This window comes from Sus scrofa, chromosome 2, assembly GCF_054392235.1.
Source record: "Sus scrofa isolate SSC_HxYL_T2T_F1_AM1 chromosome 2, Sscrofa_HxYL_maternal_Yorkshire_Landrace_v2.0, whole genome shotgun sequence".
Taxonomy (NCBI): domain Eukaryota; kingdom Metazoa; phylum Chordata; class Mammalia; order Artiodactyla; family Suidae; genus Sus; species Sus scrofa.
In genome coordinates, this window is record NC_139384.1 from 91,177,864 (window position 1) to 91,203,855 (window position 25,992).

General features: G+C 38.9%; 1 protein-coding gene and 1 long non-coding RNA gene across 50 annotated transcripts in view; one reads left to right on the forward strand and one right to left on the reverse strand.

Annotated features, from left to right (window-relative positions):
* Positions 1-25,992, reverse strand: part of NSD1 (nuclear receptor binding SET domain protein 1) — a 175,670-nt gene that overhangs the window by 62,800 nt on the left and 86,878 nt on the right. For all 49 annotated transcript variants that reach the window (XM_085013728.1, XM_085013714.1, XM_085013738.1 and 46 more), the window contains 4 exons: positions 22,980-23,152; positions 18,508-21,079; positions 2,494-2,618; positions 390-660 (listed from right to left, as the gene is read on the reverse strand). In XM_085013728.1, the coding sequence (XP_084869854.1) occupies positions 390-660; positions 2,494-2,618; positions 18,508-21,079; positions 22,980-23,152 (3,141 nt within the window). The remainder of the gene's footprint in view (positions 1-389; positions 661-2,493; positions 2,619-18,507; positions 21,080-22,979; positions 23,153-25,992) is intronic.
* On the forward strand, positions 3,278-7,585 carry LOC146405569 (uncharacterized). Its single transcript, XR_014838011.1, has 2 exons — positions 3,278-4,670; positions 5,792-7,585. It is a non-coding gene; the product is annotated as an uncharacterized LOC146405569 (long non-coding RNA).

A 25,992-nucleotide genomic window follows, 5' to 3' on the forward strand; every position in this document is an offset into this window, starting at 1 on the left:
TTTATACATGAGGAAACAGTGCAGAGGTTAAACAACCTTCCAAGTAACATACTGGTGAAGTAAGTATCTGAAGTATAACTTATGTGTTGACTTCACTAGTATGCAGTGCCCCTCCTCAAGACCCTGTTATCCTGTGTCTTGATTCACAGGCGTTGATTCAATCATGAAGAGCAATAACAGAATAAGGAGAATAGTTTCTTAAAAATATGTCTTAACAATGTACCACCAATTCATGGCTAGTAACTACATCCAATTAGCCAGTACTTTAGGGATTTCCCAGGATCAAAGTGGGGAGTTTTGTGCAGAGGTACACAATTGGCTTAACATACTAAAATCTCCTACTTCCTTTAATCATACCCACTACATACTGAGGCCCATCCCCATCTTACCTGGTGTTTTAACTAGCAATTCCTCAGACTCAAGGGCAGGCCGTGGAGAGACTTCCAGAGCCACAGGCACAGACAAGGTCAGCTGTGGCAACTCAGCATGTCCACCTCCAACTTCTGACTGAGCCAAAGGCCCTTCCAAAAACGGAGCCTCCCTTTCAAGAACTGGAGGCTCTTCTTTGGTTGAAATCAAAGAATTCTCCTCCACCTGTTTGTTCTGAGCACTAGATCGACATCGGGCTAAAAGGCTTTCCTCTTCACAGCGGGAACTTACCTAAGAGCAAAAAATAGAAATACAATCTGTAGGCCAAAGTTGCTTCAATGTAAGTGTCCAAAAGAATAATGCACTTAAAAAGGAATGAAATTCTGACAAATGCTACAAGTGGATAAAACGTGAAGACAATGTTAAGCTAATTGAAATAAATCAGACACAAAAGGATAAATACTGTATGATTCCACTTAGATGGGGTACCTAGAATAGTAAAATTCATAGAGACAGAAAACAGAATGGTGGTTGCCAAGAGCTAGGGATAGGGGGAAATGGGAAACTGTAAGTAGACTGAAGCTATAAAAATTAATTAATGCCATTGTGATAATCCAAAAAAGAAAAAAAAGACTCGCAATATGTCATCAATAAAAGCAGCTAATAATAAACTTCTGCTGTTGAGTTGATAAATTAATGGGAAAGAAATAAACTCTTATCATGACTTTCACGTATTTAGAACTATAAAATGAGAGACTGTAGATAATACAGGTAAAAGAAACAATAAAATCTGAGTCTTGTTAGTTAGACCGTTATAACTACCACTTAACAGCTTAGTGTCACCTATGACAAAGCAATTACACAAATCTAGAAGGTAGATAGGTCTAAAGGTGTCACTCTCACTGCTTTAATAGTTAAGGTCATGAAAAACGGACTGTCCAGGATTTAAAATGATTCAAGAAATGTAACAACCAGGAGTTCCTGCAGTGGCTCAGCGAAAATTTATCTGACTAGTATCCATGAGGACACAGGTTTGAACCCTGGCCTCATTCAGTGGGCTGAGGATCCGGCATTGCCAATTCAATCCCTAGCCTGGAAACCTCCATATCCCGTGGGACAAAGACAAAAAAGAAAAAAAGAAATATAACAACCAGATATAATGTGTAGTCCTAGACTGGTTATTGGCTTGAATGAACTAAATGAAAAGGTTAGGAAGTAACTGGGGAAATCTGAACATGGATTTGTTATTAGATAAAATGACCTATTAAATGTGACAATGATAAATTTGTTACAAAGAAAAATGTTCTGGAGTTCCCTTCATGGCTCAGCGGTTAACGAACCCAAATGGGATCCATAAGGTTGCCGGTTCGATTCCTGGCCTCGCTCAGCAGGATACAGTGTTGCTGTGAGCTGTGGTATACGCCAGCAGCTACAGCTCCTATTCAACCCCTAGCCTGGGAATCTCCATACGCCTCGGAGTCAGGCCTTAAAAAAAAAGAAAAGAAAAGAAAAATGTTCTGTTTTTTTACAGATGCATGTTATTTAGGGATATAAAGTCAAATATCTCTAATTTTCTTTAAAATATTTTGAGTTTAAAGAAACTGAATTTAAAAATAAAGCAAATAAGCTATTATAACATTTGTTTACATAACTAGGATCAGAATATTATTTTTTATACCCTGTATTTTTTTACTAAACATTTTTTGAGAGGCCATGCCTTGGGTTCCCAGACCAGAGATCAAACCTGTGCCATAGCAGTGACCCAAGCCACACCAGTGAAAATGCAGGATCCTAAACTCACTGACTCACCAGAGATTTCCTTTACTAAACATTTTATCATAGCAATATTCCTAAATTATTAAATATATTTTGAAAGCAAAGGGAGAAAATACTATATATATATATATATATATATGAATACTATATACAGACTCACTTACACATTTCCTATATAACTAGTATACGCTCAGTACTGTGTCAGAAAGAAAGTGGAGATAGAAAACTGGAAAACAAGATCCCAGTTAAGGAAATTATTATCCCATGAAGATAAAATTTAATACTGAAGGCAAAATTACAGAATCCTAAAAAGGACTGATGAAAAGTTGTTGAAATGTTGGAGTATACCTTGTGCACCTGTTCCTGTACCTTCTTTTGTTTTTTCTTAGGAGCAAAAATCTGATCATATTCTTCTGTATACTCCAGAAGCCACTTGCTTGGCTTCCTAAGGCGCTTCTTCTCTGACCGCACAGCTAAAAGAGGGAAGTTCAGTATTAACCAAAAATTAGAGGAAACCCAATGTTTTAATGCAACCACCCTGTACTCCCAAAGGTAGAAAAACAGGAAAATCTCAAAAAACACTCTGACTTAAGCTCCAAGAGACTAAAAATAATTTGCTATGGCTTATCCTACACAAAAAGTTGGGAGGAGGGATACCTTTGTTGCTCTATACACACATGAACAGCCCATCTGATCTTAAGGAAATTAAATTGAAACTAGTACCCTATGGTGACAGACAGAGCTAACATTAAAATATAAATTCTAAATTAGGTAAATACATTAAAAAACAACATGAATTAACATTTTAAATAACATCACTTTGTATTATGCAGAATACTTGATGAATATTCAGATAGAACATTTACCTAATCAACATTTACCTAATCAGCACTACCACATGAATTTCAAAAGCATTTTGCACACACTTCATATTACGGTTATAGTGAGTTTCACATTAGAAACATCAAAAATATTTATGGAGTTCCCATCATGGCACAGCAGAAATAAATCACTAGAAACCATGAAGTTGCGGGTTCGATCCGTGGCCTTGCTCAGTGGGTCAAGTGGCTCTGGCGTAGGCCAGCAGCTACAGCTCCAATTAGACCCCTAACCTGGGAACTCCATATGCTGTGGGTTTGGCCCTTAAAAAGACAAAAGACAAAAGACAAAAAAAAAAAAAAATTATGTATACTATTAACTCAGTAACATAAAAAGAATGTGTGCTATGCATGCCACAGACAGAAAAGATAAAAATATAAAATTCGGGGTACTTGCTTTAAAAAAAAAAAAAAACTTGCCATGTTTTATGTCAAAATAGTAATTTATCATGCCATTTTTCATTGAATTAATGGTGAAATATCTATTATAATTTCCCTATAAAACTTTGTCGTAGTTTTAATACACTTAACATGCTATAATCATTTTACTATACTGTAAATAATTTGGCTACAGAGGCTTATAATAACTATAGAACACAGGATACAGCCTACTCAAGAGGCCAGAGGTATTTCATGATATGATGACCTTAGAGAAAGTTATTCTTGCCTCATTTGAATGTGGCAATATTGTGCTCTCTCAATAAAAGGAACACAAAAATAGAGGCAAAAAGAAAATGTCATAGGTTCAGCAAGCTTGGCAAAAGCTCTTACTCCTTAGCCCCTATGGAAACAAGCCATAAAAACCTTCATTAGGACCAGATACAGAACAGAAGAGAATTTGTTTTTACTAATTCTAACTGATGTAATTTCATAATAGTAAATATTAGTAATATACCATTTATTTAAAGTTAATGTAAAATCTGAAAACTGAGATCCACACAAAAACCTGCATATATGGATTTTTTTTTAGGGCTGCACCTGTGGCATAAAGAAGTTCCCAAGCTACGGGCTGAATTGGGGCTACAGCTACTAGCCTATGCCTCAGCAACACAGGATCTGAGCTGCCTCTGTGACCTACACCACAGCTCACAGCAGTGTCAATCCTTAACCCAGTGAGCAAGGCCAGGGATTGAACCTGCATCTTCTTGGATCCTAGTCAGGTTCGTTAACCACTGAGCAAGAAGGGAACACTGGATTTTTTTTTTTTTAATGGCCACACCCACGGCATATGGAAGTTCTTGTGTCAGGGATGAATTTGAGCTACAGTGGCAACCTATGTGGGATCCTGAACCTGGCCAGGGATCAAAAGCATGCCTTTGCAGTGACCCAAGTCACTGTAGTAGGATTCTTAACCCACTGTGTCACAGTGGAAACTCCTGCACATAGATTTTTATAGCAGCTTTATTCAAACTATCAAAACCTGGAAGCAACCAAGATGTAGATGAATGGATAGATAAACTGTATGGTACATTTAGACAATGAATTATTATTAAGCACTAAAAATAAATGAGTTATCAGACCATAACAAAATAGATAGGACCTTTAAATGCATATTACCAACCAAGCCAATCCCTTTTTTTTTTTTTTTTTGTCTTTTTGCCATTTCTCGGGCCGCTTCCGCAGCATATGGAGGTTCCCAGGCTAGGGGTCGAATCGGAGCTGTAGCCACCGGCCTATGCCAGAGCCACGGGAACGCAGGATCTGAGCCACGTCTGCAACCTACACCACAGCTCATGGCAATGCTGGATCGTTAACCCACTGAGCAAGGGCAGGGACCGAACCTGCAACCTCATGGTTCCTAGTCGGATTCGTTAACCACTTCGCCACTATGGGAACTCCCAAATAAGCCAATCTTTAAAGTCCACATACTATAGGATTTGAATTACATGACATTCTGAAAAAGGCAAAACTAGTGGTTGCCAAACTAAGGTAAAGACTATCAGGAATGAAAGAATATGACCTTTTGGATACTGGAAGGAAATACTAAAAGATAAAAAACTACAAAAATCAATGGAATGAGTAATCAGGCAAACCTCATTTCATGGTATGCAGTAAATATGAAACTAAACAAGACTTAAGAGATACTACCACTAACTTTCTTGGCAAAGACACATCAATTCTAAACAGAACTATGACGTACTGTGCAGAATGGAGATAAATTGTTCATATGGGATAAGTCCAGCAACAGCTTTAGACTACAGAATGTAATATACACCAGCTAAAATGACAAAATACCCAAAAAGTTGAATCAACTCCAAATGTTCACCAAGTGATGAATGAAAAAGTAAAATATGGTTATCCAAACACTGGAATACACTAAACAATAAAAAAGGACAAAATAGGAGTTCCCTGATGGCCTAGTGTTTAAGAGCTCAGGGTTGTCATTGCCTAACCTGGGTTGCTGCTATGGCTCAGGTTCAATCCCTGGCCCAGAAACCTGCATATGCTGCAGGTGTAGCCAAAAAAGAAAACAAAAGAAAGTAATTTTTAAAAGATAAAAAAAGTTCTCACTGTGGCATAGCAGAAACAAATCTGACTAGTATCCATGAGGACACAGGTTTGATCCCTAGCCTCGCTCGGTGGGTTGGGGATCCAGCACTGCCATGAGCTGTGGTGTAGGTAGAAGATTCGGCTCAGACCCCCTACTGTTGTGGCTGTGGCATAGGTCGGCAGATATAGCTCCAATTAGACCCCTAGCCTAGGAACTTCTAGATGCCGCAGGTGTAGTTGTAAAAAGCAAAAAAACTAATTTTTTTTTTCATTTCTAGGGCCTCTCCCACAGCATATGGAGGTTCCCGGGCTAGGGGTCTAATCCGAGCTGTAGCTGCCGGCCTACGCCACAGCCACAGCAACGCGTGATCTGAGCCGCGTCTGCAAACTACACCACAACTCAAGGCAACACCAGATCCTTAACCCACTGAGCCACGACGGGAACTCCCCCAAAAATTAATTTTTTAAGAATAAGAAAAAAAAAGGACTCTATGTATCTTAAACTCCCTACCCTCAGCTCTTGTCTCACCTCATACATGTTAAAAGGTCTGGCCCAGCACTCAGGAACTAAAGACTAAGGCAGGACACCAAGGACCAAGGGCATTAGGCCTGAGGTAAAGGACTCAGAGCATTGGAGATAGTTAAGGTTGGAGGACTGCAACACCCAGGGTGGTCAGTGTGGGGTCCCAAGGCACTGGATGCAATAAAAGTAGGGCAAAGTTTGGAAGCAGAGGGGACAGATGAGCAGTGCCAGCCATGTCTGAGACCTGGGTGCCCAAGGAGTTAGGTGCACAGAAAAACAGGGTCCTCATGACATCGGGGGGGGGGGGGGGGCAGGAGCGGCAGTGTCAAACAGTGGGTGTGTTCTACGCACGAGGTACTCTGGGTGTGGGGTTTTCTGGCATGGGATACAAAGAAAGACGGGGTGCCCAGTTACAGGATACAGAGGACATGGGGCATGTCCTCCAAGGCACAAGGCACCCTTGGCGAGGATGTCTTGAAGTGCGATGTAGGATGAGAAAGCACCCTGGGAATAAGTATGACATCTGGGTCAGACATGGATATTGACCTGCATATGGTGCTAAAAACACAAGATACTCATACACTCCACAAAGGATTAACCACAGATACATTACATTAAAAGACCAAGACACAAAAGTTCTCATATGGTATAATTTCATTCATACGAGATGTCCACAAATGGATATAGACTAGCCGTTATCTGGGACTAAAAGTATAAACAAGGACTAACTATAAATGGCAGAGAGGGATCTCACAGGGGTGGTGTAAATACTCAAAAACTGACTTATGGAGATGGTTACACAACTCAGTGAATTTACTTGTACACTTAAAGGATGTGTATAACTGGGATACTTCCATATGCCACAGATATGGCCGAAAAGAAAAACAAAAAGCAATAACTACAAAAAACTACCTTAAAAGAGCAAAGCACTGAAAAAACTGTAAAGAAGTACAATACAAAGTAATGGAAAGTAGTAAGAAAATAAGTAGAACACAAACTGATTTCGTCCTAAGGGCCTTTGGGTGATTCAAGAGGGTGAGGCAGAAGTTTAAAGGAGACTAGACTTGGGCCCAAAGAGCTCCATCCTCAGATTTACAGGTGAATCAGAAGTAAACCATATCTTAATTAAACTCCAGGAGACCACCAGGAGAGGTGACTTGGAACAAAGCAGAAGGGGAGCAAAGTGGGTGAACAAGTCTTTGAGAAATTGTGACTGGTCCTTCTGTGGATTTGCAGCCTGGGGGCCTGGAAAATTCAAACCCTCATAAGAAAACTGTAGTTAATATATCATGTTAATAGAACAATGTTGAAATAAACAGGAATGATCATCTCGATAGGCTCTGAAAAACTAAATAAACTAGGTACAGAAGGGAACTTTCTTAACCTGAAAGGCCATCTATCAAAATCAGAGCTAACTGGTATTAAATGGTGAAAAAGCAGATGCTTTCTCCATAAAATCAGCAACCACACAGGGATGTCTGTTCACTCTACTTATCTTCAACAATGCACTGGAGGATCTAGCTAGGGCAATTAACCAAGAAAAAGAAAAGGCATCCAGATTAGAAAGGATGAAGTAGAACTATCTCTGTTGCCTGAAGACATGATCATGTACATTGAAAATCCTAAGGAATTCAAAATAAAATGACTAGAGCTTAAAAAAACGAGTTCAGCAAGGTTACAACATATAAAATCAATACAGAAACTCAATTATATTTCTACAAACTATCAATGATAAATCCAAGTATGAAATTAAAAGTTTTATTTATAACAGCATCAAAAAAGATAAAATACATAGGAATAAAATGAACAAAAGAAGCTCAAGACTTACACATTAAGAACTACAAAACATCACTGAAGGAGATGAAAGACAACCTAAATCAATGGAAAGTGTTCCCTTGTTCATAGTCTGGAAAACTTAACATTGTGACAATGGCAACACTGCCCAAACTGACCTACAGAATCAGCACAATCCCTAACAAAACCCCGTCTGGCTTTCTTGCAGAAATTATAAGTTGCCCCTACAATAAATACAGAAATGCAAAAATCTAGAAGAGTCAAAACAATCTTAAAACATAAAATTGGAGGACTTGCACTTTCCAATTTCAAAGCTACAATAATCATAAAGATAGATTACTATAAAGATAAAGATTTCATAGTCCTGGCATAATGGCAGACAAATGTATTAATAAAAAAAGAACAGAAAAAAGATCATCACATTTATGGTCAAAAATTTTTCAAATAGGGTGCCAAGATCACTCAACTGGGAAAGAACAGACCATAATTGGTGCTGAGACAATCAGATTAGGCAATGGTTATTTAGCTATGGCACCAAAAGCACAAGCAATCAAAGAAAAAACAGACAAACAAGATTACATAAAAATTAAGAATGTTTGTGCTTCAAAACGTATCATCAAGAAAGTAAAAGGCAGAGTTCCTGTTGTGGCTCAGTGGTAATGAAACTGACTAGTATTCACGAGGACTTGGGTTTGACCCCTGGCCAGGCTCAGTGTGTTAAGGATCTGGCATTGCCATGAGCTATGGTGTAGGTCAGCAGCTATAGATCTGATTCAATCCCTAGCCTGGGAACTTTCATATGCCGCGGGTGAGGCCTAAGATGACAAAAAAGAGAAAAAGAATGTACAAGGTGAGGGAATCCCCTGGTGGTCTAGTGGTTAGTCCTCAGAGCTTTCACCTCTGCAGTCTAGGTTCATCCATGGTCTGGGAACTGTAATCCATATCAAGCTGCTGCAAGCCATGGCCAAAGAGAAAGAAGGAAAAAAAAAAAGTAAAAGCAGATCCATAAAAAAGGCCCAAGTATGCAAATCATATCCAATAATGGACTATTATCTAGAATATATAAAGAATTCTTACAATTCAGGGAGTCCCTGTCATGGCCCAGCAGTTAATGAGCCCGACTAGCATCCATGAGGATGTGGGTTAAATCCCTGGTTTCTCTCAGTGGGTTAAGGATCCCGCATTGCCATGGGCTGTGGTGTAGGTCAAAGATGAGGCTCAGATTCTGTGCTGCTGTGGCTCTGGAGTAGGCCAGAGGCTATGGCTCCAATTGGACCCCCAGACAAGGTTCCTAGGTTCCTCCATATGCTGCGGGTGTGGCCCTAAAAAAAAAAAAAAAAAGAATTATTGCAATTAAAATAGCCCAATTAAAAAATAGGCAAAGGATCTATAGTCACATTTCTGCCAGATTTACAGCTGATCAATAAATATATGAAAAGATGTTCAACATCATTAGCCATCAGGGAAATGCAAATCAAATCCACAATAATGAGGGAGTTCCTCTGTGGCTCAGTGGGGTAAGGACCCAGTGTTGTTGCTGCAGCAGTTTGGGTCACTGCTATGGTGTGGGTTTGATCCCTTACCTGGGCACTTACATATACCAAGGGCACAGCCAAAAAGAGAAATAGCTAAAAAGAAAAAAAAAACAAAACAAAAACAAAAAAACGCCACAATAATGACACCTTTGCCAAATATTTTGCCAGAAATGTGGTTGTTTTATTCCAAAAAAAAAAACAAAAAAACACCACAATAATACACCTTTGCCAAACATTCTGGCAGTACCTCAAAACTTATATGTACCAAATAATCCAGGAATTCCACTCCTAGATATATATCCAGTAAAAATAAAAACATACCCACAAAAAACACTACACACAAATCTTTAGCACTAAGATGGATTAAAAGAGCCAATTCAGGAGTTCCTGTTGTGGCACAGTGGATTAAGAATCCAACTGCAGCAGCTCAGTTTGCTATGGAGGTGCAGGTTCAAACCCTGGCCCAGGAATTTCCATATGCTGTGGGTGCAGGGATAAAATACAAAAGAGCCAATTTATCTGTGATTACTACTCCCAAAGCAAGCACAGATGAGCTCCCCCTTAAGGCTGGAGGTTGGGGTGGGGTGACCAGCATTCCAGCTTTTCATAGGGCTACCCAAGGGGCAGGTTTCTGTCTAACCTGACTGTGGGCACTAACAGAACACAGATAGTTTGGACTCTTGGGGCACTAAAAAGAAAGGAGAGAGTGGGCAGCATGTTGTAGCATTAGAGGGCCTGCGACAATGCAGAGAGACTCCATCATGGCTTAGTAAGATTGGGAGATGGCACTCAACTGGCTTCTCTCTACAAAGTGAGAAAAGAGAATTGAGGGAGCATTTGGCAAGCCAGATACTTAGAAAACTGCCCAAGCGGCTGGTATCTGTCTTGTCTGCTTCCAGGAAGTGATGGAGAGCCAGCATGCTTCAAATGCCTGTGAGCCACAGAGAATTAAAGAGAATGAAGAAGCTTGTTGCAGGAACAGCTAACCTGCAGTACTGCAGAAAAACACTAGAGAAAGCAAGAAATTATGAGCTCCTGAAAAAGAACTGGACAATTATCTCTAAATAGGAAATAACAAAACACAAGCCCAGAGAAACTCATCCTCCAAAAATAGTTTCAGAGGTCTCCAAATCTGAATCTCTAGCCATGCTGATTGGTAAGTCTTCCTCTATATGAAGCCAGTCCATAAAGATCGAGAAATGTGGTTGTTTATTCCAATTCCAATGCACAGAAATCGGGGGGGGGGGGGGGATCGGGAAGCACATGAAGAAACAAGGAAACGTAGCCCAAAAGATCAAATCAAATCTCCAGAAACTAATCACAAAGTAACAGAGATCTATGATTATCAAAGAACCAAAAAAAATTGTATTAAGGAAGCTCAATGATCTACAAGAAAACACAGAAAACTAAAAGAAATCATCAAACAACATAAACACATAAGAATATCAACAAGATAGAATCTATAAAAAGGAACCAAATAAATTCTGGGGCTAAAGAATACAATAACTGAATGGAAAAATTCACTAGAGCAATTCAAAAACAGACTAAAGCACAGGACAAAACCCAACAAACTCAAACACAAATCATTTCAAATTATCAAGTCAGAGAAGCAAAAATAAAAAAGAACGAAGCAGACTAATACACACTTTATGGGAGTTGCAAAAGAATAGAGAATCTGAATAAGTTGTGGCCAAAAATATCCCAAATCTGAAAAAGTAAACAGGGATCCAAAATCAGAAGTTCGGGATCTCCAATCAGGATGAATTCAAAGAGGCCCACACTGAGACACGTTATACTGAAACTGTCAAAAGACAAAGACAAAAACTTTTTTATTTCGTTTTAGAGCCGCACCCGAGGAGTTCCATCATGGCGCAGTGGAAACAAATCCAACTAGGAACCATGAGTTGTGGGTTCAATCCCTGGCCTCGCTCAGTGGATTAAGGATCCGGCATTGCCATGAGCTGTGGTGTAGGTCGCAGACGCAACTTGGATCCCAAGTTGCTGTGGCTCTGGTATAGGCCGGCAGCTATAGCTCTGATTAAACCCCAAGCCTGGGAACCTTCAAATGCTGCAAGTGCAGCCCTAAATAAGACAAAAGACCAAAAAAAAAAAAAAAAAAAAAAAAAAAGCACATGGAGGTTCCCAGGCTAGGGGTCAAATGGGAGCTATAGCTGCTGGCCTACACCACAGCCACAGCCACACAGAATGCAACCTCTACCACAGCTCACAGTAATGCCAGATCCTTAATCCACTGAGCAAGGCCAGGGATCAAACTTGCATCCTCACAGATGCTAGTCAGATTTGTTAACAGCTGAGCCACGACAGGAACTCCGAGAAAATCTTAGAAGGGAGAAAAACAACTAGTCAAGGACAAGGGGGAACCTCAGGTTAGATTATCACTGGAAACCTTATAGGCCAGAGCAGAGTGGTATGAGGTATATTCAAAGAGCTAAAATTAAAAAAAAAAAAAAAAAAAAAAAAAAAAAAAAAAAACTTCCAACGAAAAATACTCTATCTGGAAAAACTGTCCTTCAAAAAAACATGAAGATGAAACAGACTTTCTAAAACAAAAGCTGAGTTGAGATCTATGATTATCAAAGAACCACTGCCTCTTACAAGAAATACCAAAGAGGGAGTTCCCGTCGTGGCGCAGTGGTTAACGAATCCGACTAGGAACCATGAGGTTGCGGGTTCGGTCCCTGTCCTTGCTCAGTGGGTTAACGATCCGGCGTTGCCGTGAGCTGTGGTGTAGGTTGCAGACGCGGCTCGGATCCCACGTTGCTGTGGCTCTGGCGTAGGCCGGTGGCTACAGCTCCGATTCAACCCCTAGCCTGGGAACCTCCATATGCCGCGGGAGCGGCCCAAGAACCAAGAGATAGCAACAATAACAACAACAAAAAGACAAAAAAATAAAAATAAATAAATAAATAAAAAAAAAAAAAAAAAAAGAAATACCAAAGAGCATTCAGCAAGTTGAAGCAAAAGGACATTAGGCAGTAATACCAAGGCATATAAAAAGAGCTTACAGAGATAAATATTTAGACCAACATAATACTGTTATACTATAATGGTGGTGTATAAAGCACTTTAAGTACTGTATTGAATTTAAAAGACAAACATATAAAAATTAACCATAAAACTATGTTAATGGATACATAATATATAAAGATGTAATTTGTGACACAAATCAGTAACAGTGGGAATGGGAAGATTTTGCAAAAGAGTAAAGTTTTTGTATACAATTGAAGTTACATTGTTACCAGCTTAAAACAGATTGCTGTACCTATAAAATGTTTCATGTAAGTCCCATGGTAACCACAAGGAAAATGTCTATAGAAGATAAAAATGAGAAAGGAATTCCCACTGTGGAACAACAGGATCAGCAGTGTCTATGCAGTGCCAGGATGCAGGTTCAATCCCTGTTTTGGTGCAGCAGGTGGATCTGGCATAGTGGCTACAGCGATGGCCTGGATCTGATCCTGGGCCTAGGAACTCCACATGCCATAGGGTGGCCAAAAGAAAGGTGGTTGGAGATGGGGAAATCAGTTTATCAATACAAAAAACAAAAACAAAAACAAAAACAAAGAAATACAAAGAAAGGCTGCAAGGAGGATGAAGAGGCACAAATTAGCTGCAAGACAGAAAACAGTATCATCAAGTCCTTCCCTGTCAACTACTTTAAATGTAATTGAGTTAAACTCCTCAATCAAAAGACAGGATGGCAAAATGGACTGAAAAAACAAGATGCAGGAGTTCCAACTGTAGCACAGTGGGTTAAGAATCCAATTGCAGCAGCTCATGTTGCTGCAGAGGTGCAAGTTCCATCCCTAGCCCAACCCAGCAGAGCAGGCCCAGTGTTGCCGCAGCTGCAGTAGCGAGGCAGATTCAATCCCTGGCCCAGGAACTTTCATATGCCCCAGGTTTGGCCTTAAAAAAAAAGAAAAGAGAAAGCAAGATGCAACTACACTGCACCTGTAAGGTATATCACCTTAGACGTAAACACATATATAGACTGAAACTGAAAGGATGAAATGGATATTATATGTAAATGAGAGTAGAAGTGGCCATACTTGAACAAAACAGACTTGAGCCAGAACTACAGACCAAAAAGGATATTATATAAAAGAATCAATTTGCCAGGAAAATAAATATTTATAAACACATTTTAGAAAATAATCATAAATAAAAAATAAACATGTATGTAACATTAAAGTATCCAAATATATAGTGCAGACACTGACAGAACTGACATTAGAAACAGACAGTAAAATAGTAATAGTAGAGTTTATTATTCAGCTTTTAATAATGAAGAGACCAGAAAAAGTTCAATATGAAAACAGAACTTGAACATCACTATAGCCCTCCTGACCTAACAGAAAAATATATATTAACACTCAACTTTAGCAGCAAAATACACATTCTTCTCAAGCACACAGGGAATAGTTTCCAGGATATATATCACATACTAGACCACAAAACAAGTCTTAACAAATTTGAAAATACTGAAATCATACCAAATATCCTCTAGTCACAATGGAATGAAATTAGAAATAAATAGCAATAGGAAAATCTAAAATTCACAAATATGTGAAAACTAACACTCTTGAACAACCAATGGGTCAGAGAGGAAATCTCTCCAAACGAGAACATATTCTAAGACAAATGGAAACAACAAAATATACCAAAACTTAGGGAATGCAGCAAAAGAAGTACTAAGAGATAAGTTTAGAGCAGGAAGCACATATATAAAGAAAAAAAGATCTCAAATCAACAGCTTAACATTACACTCAAAGAATAAGAAAAAGAACAAACTAAACACTAAGTCAGCAAAAGAAAGGAAGTAATAATTATTAGAACAGAAATAAAACAATTTTTAAAAATAAAAAAATAAAAATAATCAACAAAACTGAGTTTAAGATGAACAAAATTGACAAGCCCATAGCTAGATGAAGGGAGAGAAGGCACATATAACTAAAACTAGAAATTAGAGCAGACAGTTAACTGAAGCTACAGAAACAAAGAGAATCTTAAGAGACTATTATGATTATGTGCCAACAAGCTGGGTAACCTAGAAGAACTGGATAAATTTCTGGAAACATACAATCTACCCAGACTCAAGCACAAAAAACAAACAAACAAACAAACAAACAACAACAACAACAAAAAAACAGAAAACCTGAAGTAGTAAGGAGATTAAATCAGTAACCAAAAAAAAAAAAAAACTTCCCAAGAAAGAAAATTACAGGATCAGAATTAATGCCAAAACTTCTCAAAGTCTTCCAAAAAACTGAAGGAGGTGAGAGTGACCATTTCTCTGATACCAAAGCCAGACAACACACATTAAGGAAGAAAAAACAAAACAAAACAAAACAAAAAAAAACCCCACAACAGTATCACTCATGAAACTACTGCAAAAATTCTCAACAAATTAGCAAGCTGAATTCCAACAGCACCACATAAAAGAACTACATGCCATGACCAAGTGGGACTTATCCCTGAGGTGGTTCAACATAACAACAACAACAAAAATTTCAATAAATATAACACATTAAAAGATTGAAGGAACAGAATTCCCCAGTGGCTTAGCAGGTTAAGGATCTGGCATTGTCACTACTGTGGCTAGGGTTCAATCCCTGGTCCGGGAATTTCTGCATGTCACAGATAAGGTTGGGAAAAAAAAAAAAGGAAGAAAGAAGATCACCCGATCTGGACTTCCTGTTGTGGCTCAGCAGTAAAAAGAACCTGACTAGAATCCATGAGAATGCAGGTTCGATCCCTGGCCTTGCTCAGTGGGTTAAGGATTGAGTATTGCATTGAGCTGTGGTGTAGGTCTCAGATGCAGCTTGGATCCTGAGTTGCTATGGCTGTGCAGCTGCGACTCTGACTGGACCCCAACCTAGCCTAAGAACTTCCACAGCCACAAGTGAAGCCCTTTAAAAAAAATAAAGAAAGAAAGAAAAGAAAAGAACATGATCATCTCAGGTGATGAAGAAAGGGTTTGACAAAATTCAACAATATTTCCTGATAAACACACTCAAAAGGGAGTTTCCTGTTGAAAACTAGTGGTTTAATGGTTAGGACTTAGCACTTTCACCTCTGAATGTGTTCAATCTTGATCTGGGAACTGAGATCCTACACCAAGCCACCGCAGAGTGCAGGCAAAAAAACTCTTAAATAAAAAACAAAAACAGGAATTCCTGATGTGGCACAGTGGCTTAGGCACCTGGTGTTGTCTCTGTGGCAGCTCAAGTTCAATCCCTGGCCCAGGAACTTCCATATGCCATGGGTGTGGCCAAAACATTAAATATAAAACTAAAATAATAATAATAAAAAACACTCATAGGAAGTTCTCTTATGGTGCAGCAGGTTAAAGATCCAACATTATCACTGCTGTGGCTTGGGTTCAGTTATGGCCTAGGAAGTAACAAAGGCCAAGGGTGAAGCCAAAAGACACCAAACAAAACAAAACAAGGGAGTTCCGTCATGGCTCAGTGGTTAACAAATCCAAATAGGAACCAGGAGGTTGCGGGTTCGATCCATGGCCTGGCTCAGTGGGTTAAGGATTCGGCGTTGCCGTGAGCTGTGGTGTAGGTCGCAGACACGGCTTGGATCTGGGGTTGCTATGGCTGTGGCGAAGGCTGTCCGCAACAGCTCTGATTAGACCCCTAGCCTGGGAACTTCCATATGCCACAGATGCGGCCCTAAAAGGACAAAAGACCAAAAAACAAAAAACAAAAAACAAAAAACACAAAAATCAACAAACTACGAATAGAAGGAAATTAGCTAAAATAAAAGTCACATATGAAAATCCCGCAACTATAAAAAAGAACAACATAATGCCATTTGCAGCAACATGGATGGAACTAAAGACTCTCATACTGAGTGAAACAAGAAAGACAAATACCATATGATATTACTTATAACTGGAATCTAATATATAGCACAAATGAACGTTTCCACAGAAAAGAAAATCATAGACTTGGAGAATAGACTTGTGGCTGCCCGGGGGGGAGAGGGAGGAAGTGGGAAGGATCGGGAGCTTGGGGTTATTGGATACAACTTGGAATGGATTTACAAGGAGATCCTGCTGAGTAGCATTGAGAACTATGTCTTGATATTTATACTGCAACAGAACAAAAGGTGGGGGAAAAATGTATACAGGTAAGAGGAACTTGGTCCCCATGCTGTACAGTGGAAAAAAATTAATAAAACAAGAAAAAGAAAAAGAAACAAAAAATCAGCTGTTTCTACACACTAATAATGAACAAAAAGGAAATTAAGAAAACAATCCCACTCACAATAGCATAAAAAAAAACACTCAGAAATAAATTCAACCAAGTATGTGAAAGAGTTGGGTATTGAAACTATAAAACACTGCTGGAAGAAATTAAAGATATAAATAAATGGAAAGATATCCTGTGTTCATGGATTCAAGAACTAAATATCAACAAAATGTCTATACTATCCGAAAGTGATCTTCAGATTCACTGCTCTAATCAAAAAATCCCAATTTTTTGAAGAAATTAAAAAAAAAAAAAATCCTAAAATTCACATGACATCTCAAAGGACCAGGAATAGTCAAAACAATCTTGACAAAGAACAAAGACAGGAGTTCCCATCATGGCTCAGCAGAAACGAATCTGACAAGTATCCATTAGGATGCAGGTTTGATCTTTGGCCTCAATCTGTGAGTTAAGGAACCAGTGTTGCCATGAGCTGTGGTATAGGTCGCAGACGCAGCCTGAATCCCATGTTGCTGTGGCATAGGCCAGTGGCTACAGCTCCAATTTGATTCCTAGCCTGGGAACCTCCATATGCCATGAGTGCGGCCCTAAAAAGACAAAACAAAAAAACAAAAAAAGTACAAAGCGGCCTCACTCAATCCATTTTCAAAACATTACAAAGCTATAGAAATCAAAACAATATGGTATCACCATAAAAACAAATACATACATCAATGGAACAAAACAGATTTATCCTTACTTGGATGGGTCAAATTATCTTTGACAAGGGTGCTAAGACTATACAGTGGGAAAGGACAGCCTCTCAATAAATGGTGTACGACAATGTGCATATAGTTGATACTGTAATGTATAAACTTGTTCAGAGGATAAATTCATGTTTTTTTTAATCACAATAAAAACAAAGTGTTGATACTTGCTAAGTAAAAAAAAAACAAAAGGCCATATATTATATGATTCCATTTATATGAAATGTACAGAAAAGGCAAATCTATAGACTGGAGAGAAATGAAATGAGCCTGACAAAGGGTACAAGGTTTTCCCCCGGTGTGATGCAAACATTCCACAATTAATCATGTTTATGTTTGCACAATTCTCTAGGTATATGAAAATCCACTGAAGTATATGTACCTTTCAAAAGGTAAATTTTATGCTATGTAAACTATGTTTCAGTAAAGCTGTTAGAAAACAGAATCTCCTGTGGTGAACAACATTAAAAAAATCTTTCGTTCAAGGAAAGTCAGTTTTATCCTCAATAACAGTATTGTATAATACTTAGAATCTGGAAAGATTCCACTGTTTTCCTCCTGCCGCTAAGGTAGGATACACTGGTACTTCAGATTTTTAAAAATTTATTCTCAAAGCTCACTCCAGAAGTGATGCAAGACATCTAAGGCTTTTAAATAATTACTACAGAACATTTTCAGTTTTTCAAAAGCACATGTCCCCTTTGTCTACATAATAGGTGGATCTTCCTTAAGTTGTGGTCCAAGAGAGCTTAACATTCAATAAAATCTACTTGCTCTCTGTAAACTAACAACTAGATTTACATCTTAGTCTCACAGCATTTCAAATACCAACAATACCAAATTAAGTCCCCAAAAGTTCACAGATTTAAAAGGTAAGAAATGGAGAGCAGGAGCAAAATCTTCTTGAGACTTACTAAAGCAAAAGAAAAAAGAAAAGAGTTTCTTGATAAAGTATAATTTCTAAAAATATATGGAAGCCTGGTCTTCAAAATTCATACCCTCCTACATAAAGCCCTTTCTTCACTTCAAATGATAATCATTCCCTCCTGATTTACACTTACTTAGGTCTTTCATGAAAACAGACAAACTTCAGAAGAGCATCATTGTCATCACTTCTTCTAATCCCTTTCTTTCACCATCAGGAGTCCTTACCTGGTTCTGGGAGCTCAGGCTGAGGAGTCAAACTGGGTATTCCTGGCTCCTTTTCCATCTCTTCAATGCTGGCACTGGATTTATCACAAACATTCAACCTTGGCTCAGCTGAATCTAAGCAGTCAGCATGACTTGGATCTGTCAGGGCATCCTCTAGTATGTTTGCTGGAGGAGGAGGAGGTCTCTGATCTGGGAGAGCATCTCCCTTCTTTACAGGGTCAGCAGGAAGCAAGACCCCAAAGGCACCCTCAGAGTTTTCTTTCTCCCTAAATCTGTTAGTGCGCTTACGAGGTTTGATTCGCCTTTGGTTTAAACGTTGCCACCGCTTTTTAGGCACCGCTTGATTTACACAATTGAGTTCGTCATTCTCACTGTTCATTTCAGAGTCTAGCTCTGGGCCTTTTACGTTTTCAAAAGAGGGGCCTTTTTCAGGAATTTTACCAGGGTCAGAATGGTTGACTTTATTATCAAAACTAACACTGGAAAAATGGGCACCATCTTCACTTGTTAAATGGCCCTTTAATGGAAGGGGTTCTTCTTTACCAGGGCTTTCTGCCTCACCTCTGGAGGAGCCATTCTCTGAACCTCTACTCTCTCTCTCTCTCTGCAGTGCAGCCTCAAGAGTCACAGCTGGAAGCCGGTTCAGTTTTCTTTTGCGCTCTGTCTTTAAGGCTTTACGGTTCACTGTGTTCCTTCCCACCTGTGCTGAAAAACCATCTCGTAATTTGGATGGCTTTGATCGCCCACAGTTGCGCCTAGTAACACAGTTTGAACGACTTTTGCCAGAAGCAGGGAGGTCTCTCTTACCAGACACTAAGCCAGGTGGGGAGCCAGATAGCTCCCCAGACAGTGTAGAGTCACCCCCTGTAGGGCTAGGACGGACCGGATCCTGAGTGCTATCTCCATTTTTTTCTGAATTGTAAGTGGAGCCTCCTGAAACCAAGACTTTAGAAGCCCCCACAGGACTACTGGTAGAACAGTCCCCCAGACCAGGACTTCGATAAGAGACCAAGTTTTGAGCAGTCATTAATCGTTGTTCCTTGGTCTTACTATCATGCATATCTTTCAACATCATTAGCAACGTACTGAATTTGTAGTCCGGTTCAATAGGCATATGATTCTGACCAGAGGCAGAAGAAAAAAGTAATGGTTTTGATGGCTTTGATGTTCCAGAGTCACTGACATCTTCACTTAAGGATCTATAAGAGAGTTCTTTCAACTCTGATAGAACATGTTTCACCACTGCTGTTTCTATGTCATTAGAATCCCTGGTCTTCTCATGCATGTTGCTCAGTAGTTTTAGCCCATCCATTTTCCCACTTTTGGAAATGCTGGCCAAAGGAGAGCCTTTGGTATCAGAAGAGCAGCATTTCAAACTGCAGTCCTCATTTGCAACTGGAGGTTCTCCTACAACTGGGTTTTCTTTATGTTTGCACTTGATACTACGGATCTTGGGCTGTTTGCTTTTTGAATGTAAGAGAGCTTGATTTGTAGCCCCACCTTTTATTAGTGAGTTATCACCCGAAATGCTTGACGGTGTGTTGAATTTTGGAGAAAGACCATCATTTCTAAAATCTGATTGGGGTTTTCGGACAAGAGTTGACACTTTAAGATCAGCGATATTAACCTGAGACGTCTCAGTTCCAGGTTCTGCTATCTTGGTACAATCTGTTAAATGGTCTGTATGGGAGTTAGTAATGAGGGTCTTCTGCTTTGCTTTTACCTTAGTGTTTGTGGCAGGATACCTAGAATACTTTACCTTTTCATTTTTCTGCACAGGTAACATGTTCTCTGTTCTATCAAAAGTATCTGTAATTTCAAGGACACTGTTATCAGACTCTGAACTATGATCTATGGGATCCAGATCACTGCTTCCATCATCAGAAGTGGTACAGATACTAATGGAATCACTTCGTTTTTCTTCATCACCTGCTCCAATATAGCAGAGCTGCACTTTTGAACTACATACCAGACTTTGCTGAAGTTTCTTCTTCTCCCCAGAACGTTTAGAGATCAAGGCACCCTCAGACAAACCCAGTAAAGAGTCACAATTTGAAGTCTCAAATTCTTTCTTTGCAGTGTTTTTTGCACAAGAAGAAAATAGGAAACTTCCTGGGGCAGTACTGGACCCTGTGAGGCTATTTGCTATCCGGGAAAGTTCATTAGAGGCTTGCTTATCAGATACATCCCCAGAAATAAAGTTTAGGCCAAGGTTCTCTGGAATCTTTCCCCTCCGTTCTTCCTTATGTGCTTCAAATTGCATGTGGCCCTTTTTCACACTAGTCCTTTTTGGATTATCAGAACTCTTTCTGGCTCGAGATTTAACACAAGGCTTTTCCTTTTCATCTGCAGAATGTTCAGAGTCAAAAGCCAGAGATTTCAAGCACCCATTAAGCAACAGATCATGTTCTGACTCAGGATCATTTGTACAATCCTCAAATGGCATATCCTCCTCACTGTCCAACTTGATTGAACTGGTGATACATTTTCGGTTCTTCGACTCTTTGGGAACATCATACTGCTCAGCAAGACCAACACTGGCTTCCCATTTACTCAAAATTTTCTGAGGAACCTTAAAAAGAAAAAGATTATCACTTATCTAAGAAATTGAAGGGGAAACAAGGAGATAATCAGTGAAAACCTCACAAATCAGAAACTTTTTCAAGCCTCGTATTTCTCTGAGGCCCTTTTAAGGGACTGTCAGATGGTTAACACCCATAGCTAACCCAGAGCTTAGCTAATGGGGATTCCTCAACACTACTTCTACCACTAAAATCTATCACTGGAAAAAGGTCAATTCCATAAACCCTCCATTCTCCTTATCATTAAAGCACAAAAGAGTTGACCATAAATTAGACTACAACATTATATTACCAATCAACATTATATTTCTAGTTCAAAGAATAACCAGACCACTCTTACATACCCCTCCACACCTTAGAATAAAGATTTCCTTCCTGACTTATGAAGGCCAACCACTTCCTCAACTACATAAAGGAGAAAGCAAAAGACTAAAGAAGATGAATGTGGAAAAACTAGGACTGGAGAAACGACTAGGTCAGACGTACTCTAGAAGACCTGAAATTTGAAGCTCTGGTTAGCACCAGGGCCTTGGCTAATCAAGATTCTTCTATACATGTGATAATCTAGATTATAACCAAGCAGCCTTCTGGCTCAATCATGTAATCCAGGCACATCATTAGACCCTAGATATATAACAAATTACATATACTCTTTTCTTGATTCCACACAGAGGCTCTGAGAAATATACCTAATTTCAAGATTCTTATTTCCATCCCTGGCTTCATAAAACAGATGTTCATCAAGGTTCTAACTATCAGTTAATGTCCACAAATACTTTAATACTTGTGAAAGGGATGTTCTGCTGAGCCTGTAAAAATTTGGGTCGCTAGGTTGGTAGCCTTGTCTTATGACACAACAAATTGATCACCTGGCTCATTTTACACATACACACACACATTAATTCTCTGACTATAACCCTACTACATCAATGTTCTAGAATATGAAAGCCCAAGGAACACCTCTGAAAAGGGGGCTGGTCAATCTACATAATTAAAGGCTTGACACAAAAACTCTGAAACCACCCCACCACCAACTACGCAAAGTATTAGAAAGGATACAGTTAGCCTCCTTCATCCCAACAACAGCCCATATTAGATGTTTCAGAGCATCAACGTTATAACATATAAAATATTTATTTATAATCCTCACAAGAATGCTACAAGGTACATATTATCACATTAGCTTTAGAAATGAAGAAACTCAAATTGAAAATAAGGACTGTACACTGACTCTAAATTATTCTACTTGTGATTTTTATAAAATAGCCTAAAAGTATTTATACACAGAGAAGTATGAAACATCAATCGAAGAGGAACTGTATCCTCTTCTAGAATTGACTAGAATATCAAAAGAAATCAGCCAAAATTTTACAAAGCCAACTTTAACACAACATTCAACAAACGAAACAAAAATAAAAACAGCCAGGTTTGAAAATGCAATCTTAAGCATTAACAAATAACAACCACACACAAAAACTGAAACAACAAAACAAAAATGTTTAAAGCCTGGTCTTTTTTTTTCCTGATCTTTCTCATTTTTAAGAGAAATTAGTCCAGAGAGTGAAAAGTAGAACATTTCATTTTGATAATCATTTTCTTTTTATATCAGATGTACCCAAAGATGACTAGTCATGCATCTTGTATATAATATCTAAAGGACATAGCAAAAGTTAACTGAAATCATTTCTCAAAAATTTTAGTATAAATATTTGGAAGGCTCCATCTCATCCCTCCAAAAAACCATGCTTTCTGTCAATTTTCTCTACAACATCCTATTAACATAGAATGTAATAGGTTCCTTCGCTTGAACCCACTGATCTCCATTCCCTCCCTCCCTGACTACTCCTAGGAGAAGATAATTTGAGAGGCTTTAAAAAAAAAAAAAAATACCTTATGCCTATATCCTTTTTCTTTCTGCTTCCCTCTTCTTCTAAGGACAGGTAGCTCTTCAAATTGATGTCTGCCTTCGAACATGACAATTGCTTTTCCAGCCACCCAGGCTCTCTCAGAAGGGTCTCCAAAAGCCTCCACATAGTACTGTCGATAGGGCCTCCTGTTAGAAACTAAATAAATATAAAAACCACAGTCATTAATTTTAAAAGACGGCTATTTATCAAGAGAATACCCACATCACTGTTGCCAAAGAAACTTCTTTCACTCAAAAAATAAAAAATCAACAAGCTAAAAAAATCTACAGAAGAAACTTTGATATAGGTCAGACAAGAAGTAAATTTTAAATTTAAGTCATGAAACAAGAAAATGTTAAATGTTTAATGAAAGAATTCAATGGTTTGGTACACTGACATGCCATATATTCCAAGCTAGTTAGAGGTTGATTAGCTAATCACATAACAAATTCCTAGTAACAACCAAGTTCCTTTTACCATCAATCTATAAAGTTTTATACTACCATTTCCAGAAATTACAAAGGGCAGATAATAAGCTGCAGCACCACAAATGTAATAATCAACAAGAACCAACCACCAACTCTTAAAATATAAGAGAAAATATAAGGACGAAGAAATGTTTCAACACCATACCATGTATGATGTGCTAACCTTTATGACACAGTTACTTTGGGTAAGGCACTACACTAGGTGCTTTGCATGTATTCTTCACAACAACCAACTCTAAAAAGTAAGTAGTATGATCCCCATTTTATAGACACAGTAATCTCTAAGCCCAATAACTGCAGAGAGGGCAAATTCATAGTGAAACATGGGCTTTACAGGGAAAGTGGAACTTGATATTTCAAAACATAGAAATGAAGAAAAGAAGAAAAATAAAATCTCAACAGCAAAAGAAATCCAGTTATTTCAGTTTCTTTCTTTTTTATTTTTTGGCCATGCCTACAGCATGGATTAACTCCTGGGCCAGGGATCAAACACCAAGCAGCATAAGCTCCTACAGTGACAACACAGAATCGTTAACCCAATGCATCACAAGAGAACTCCTACTCTGTAGTTTCTTGCTTATCCAAAGTTCTAGGCATACAAATTACCAAAAATGAAAACCAAATACAAACCTCACTCAGGAAAAAATTATAATCAAATTTAACTAGTATATGCATCTTCTGTTACAAAAGAAGTAATAGTCAAGGCTACACAAGGTGTAATTATTATTGTCTCTTTTTAGAAAAGGAAATCATCTTATATAAAAATTCACTAATTCACACGGAATTGGTGTGAATTAAATTCATTGTACATTTTAAAAATAACTTCTATGAAAAAACTGAACTCCTTAGTCTCTACCTACTAAAATAAATGCTTCATTAGAAACCACTTATAGGAGTTCCCGTCATGGCGCAGTGGTTAACGAATCCAACTAGGAACCATGAGGTTGCGGGTTCCTGCCCTTGCTCAGTGGGTTAACAATGTGGTGTTGCCGTGAGCTGTGGTGTAGGTTGCAGACGTGGCTCCGATCCCGTGTTGCTGTAGCTCTGGCGTAGGTCGGTGGCTACAGCTCCGATTCGACCCCTAGCCTGGGAACCTCCATATGCCGCAGGAGCGGCCCAAAGAAATAGCAAAAAAAAAAAAAAAAAAAAAAAAGAAAGAAAAAGAAACCACTTATACGGGAGTTCCCATCATGGCAAAGCAGAAATGACTAGTATCCATGAAGATGTGGGTTTGATCCCTGGCCTTGCTCAGTGGGTTAAGGATACAGCATTGCTGTTAGCTATGGTATAGGTCATAGACATGGCTCAGATTTGATGTGGCTGTGGCTGTGGCATAGGCCTATGACTGTAGCTCAGATTTCACCCCCACACTGGGAACTTCCATATGCCGAGTATGTGGACCTAAAAAGTCAAAAAAGAAAAAAAATCACTTATAGGAGTTCTCTAGTGACTCAGGCGGTTAAGGATCCGGCTCCGGTCGCTGCTATGGCGTGGGTTCAATCCGGGCCCAGGAACTACGACATGCCAAGGATGTGGCTAAACATACACACACACATTTGAAAAGTAAATCATTCTCTCATAAATAAGTAAATTCAACTAACAAAGACTGAACATTTATGATGTGTCAGCACTATAAAGAAGACTGAAAATATCTCACTGCCTGGTAGGTAAGAGATACACAATATGAATAGATTACGGTAAAACAGCATGATAATTGCAGTAACATGAACATTCACTTTTTAAAAAGTGGAGATCATTCATTGGAGGACAAATGGGACACCAGAAAAAAATTTTAAACGTAAATAGTTTGTAGAGCAGAGAATTCCAGTATGAATGCCCAGAATCCTCAGGACATAAATGAATAAAACAAATGAAACAACTATTTCTAGTAGCTTAGAACACTAAATCATAAAGTGGAAGAAGAGGGACTCTAAGCAGGGTAAGCAACTGTCAGACGTAAAAGAGCTTGGATGCCATGTTAACAGCCTGACCATTATTATCCTATTCGTAAAGAACCTCATTTAATGTGAGGAACCATGAGATCAGTTTTGCATCTCAGAAAGATAAAATCTCCTTGACTTCTGAATATGAGAGGAAACTCAGGGGACCAGAGATAACCAAAATAGTGTATGCTCAAAGACGACTAGAACTTAAACGAAGGTAGTAGAGCAATGGGAATTAAAAGAATAAAATCTGAAGAGTTTCCACTGTGGTGTTGTGAGGTTAAGAATCAAACTGCAGGAGTTCCCGTCGTGGCGCAGTGGTTAACGAATCCGACTAGGAACCATGAAGTTGCGGGTTCCATCGCTGCCCTTTCTCAGTGGGTTAACGATCCGGCGTTGCCGTGAGCTGTGGACACGGCTCAGATCCCATGTTGCTGTGGCTCTGGTGTAGGCCGGCAGCTACAGCTCCGATTGGACCCTTAGCCTGGGAACCTCCATATGCCGCAGGAGCTGCCCAAGAAATGGCAAAAAGACAAAAAAAAAAAAAAAAAAAAAAAAAAGAATC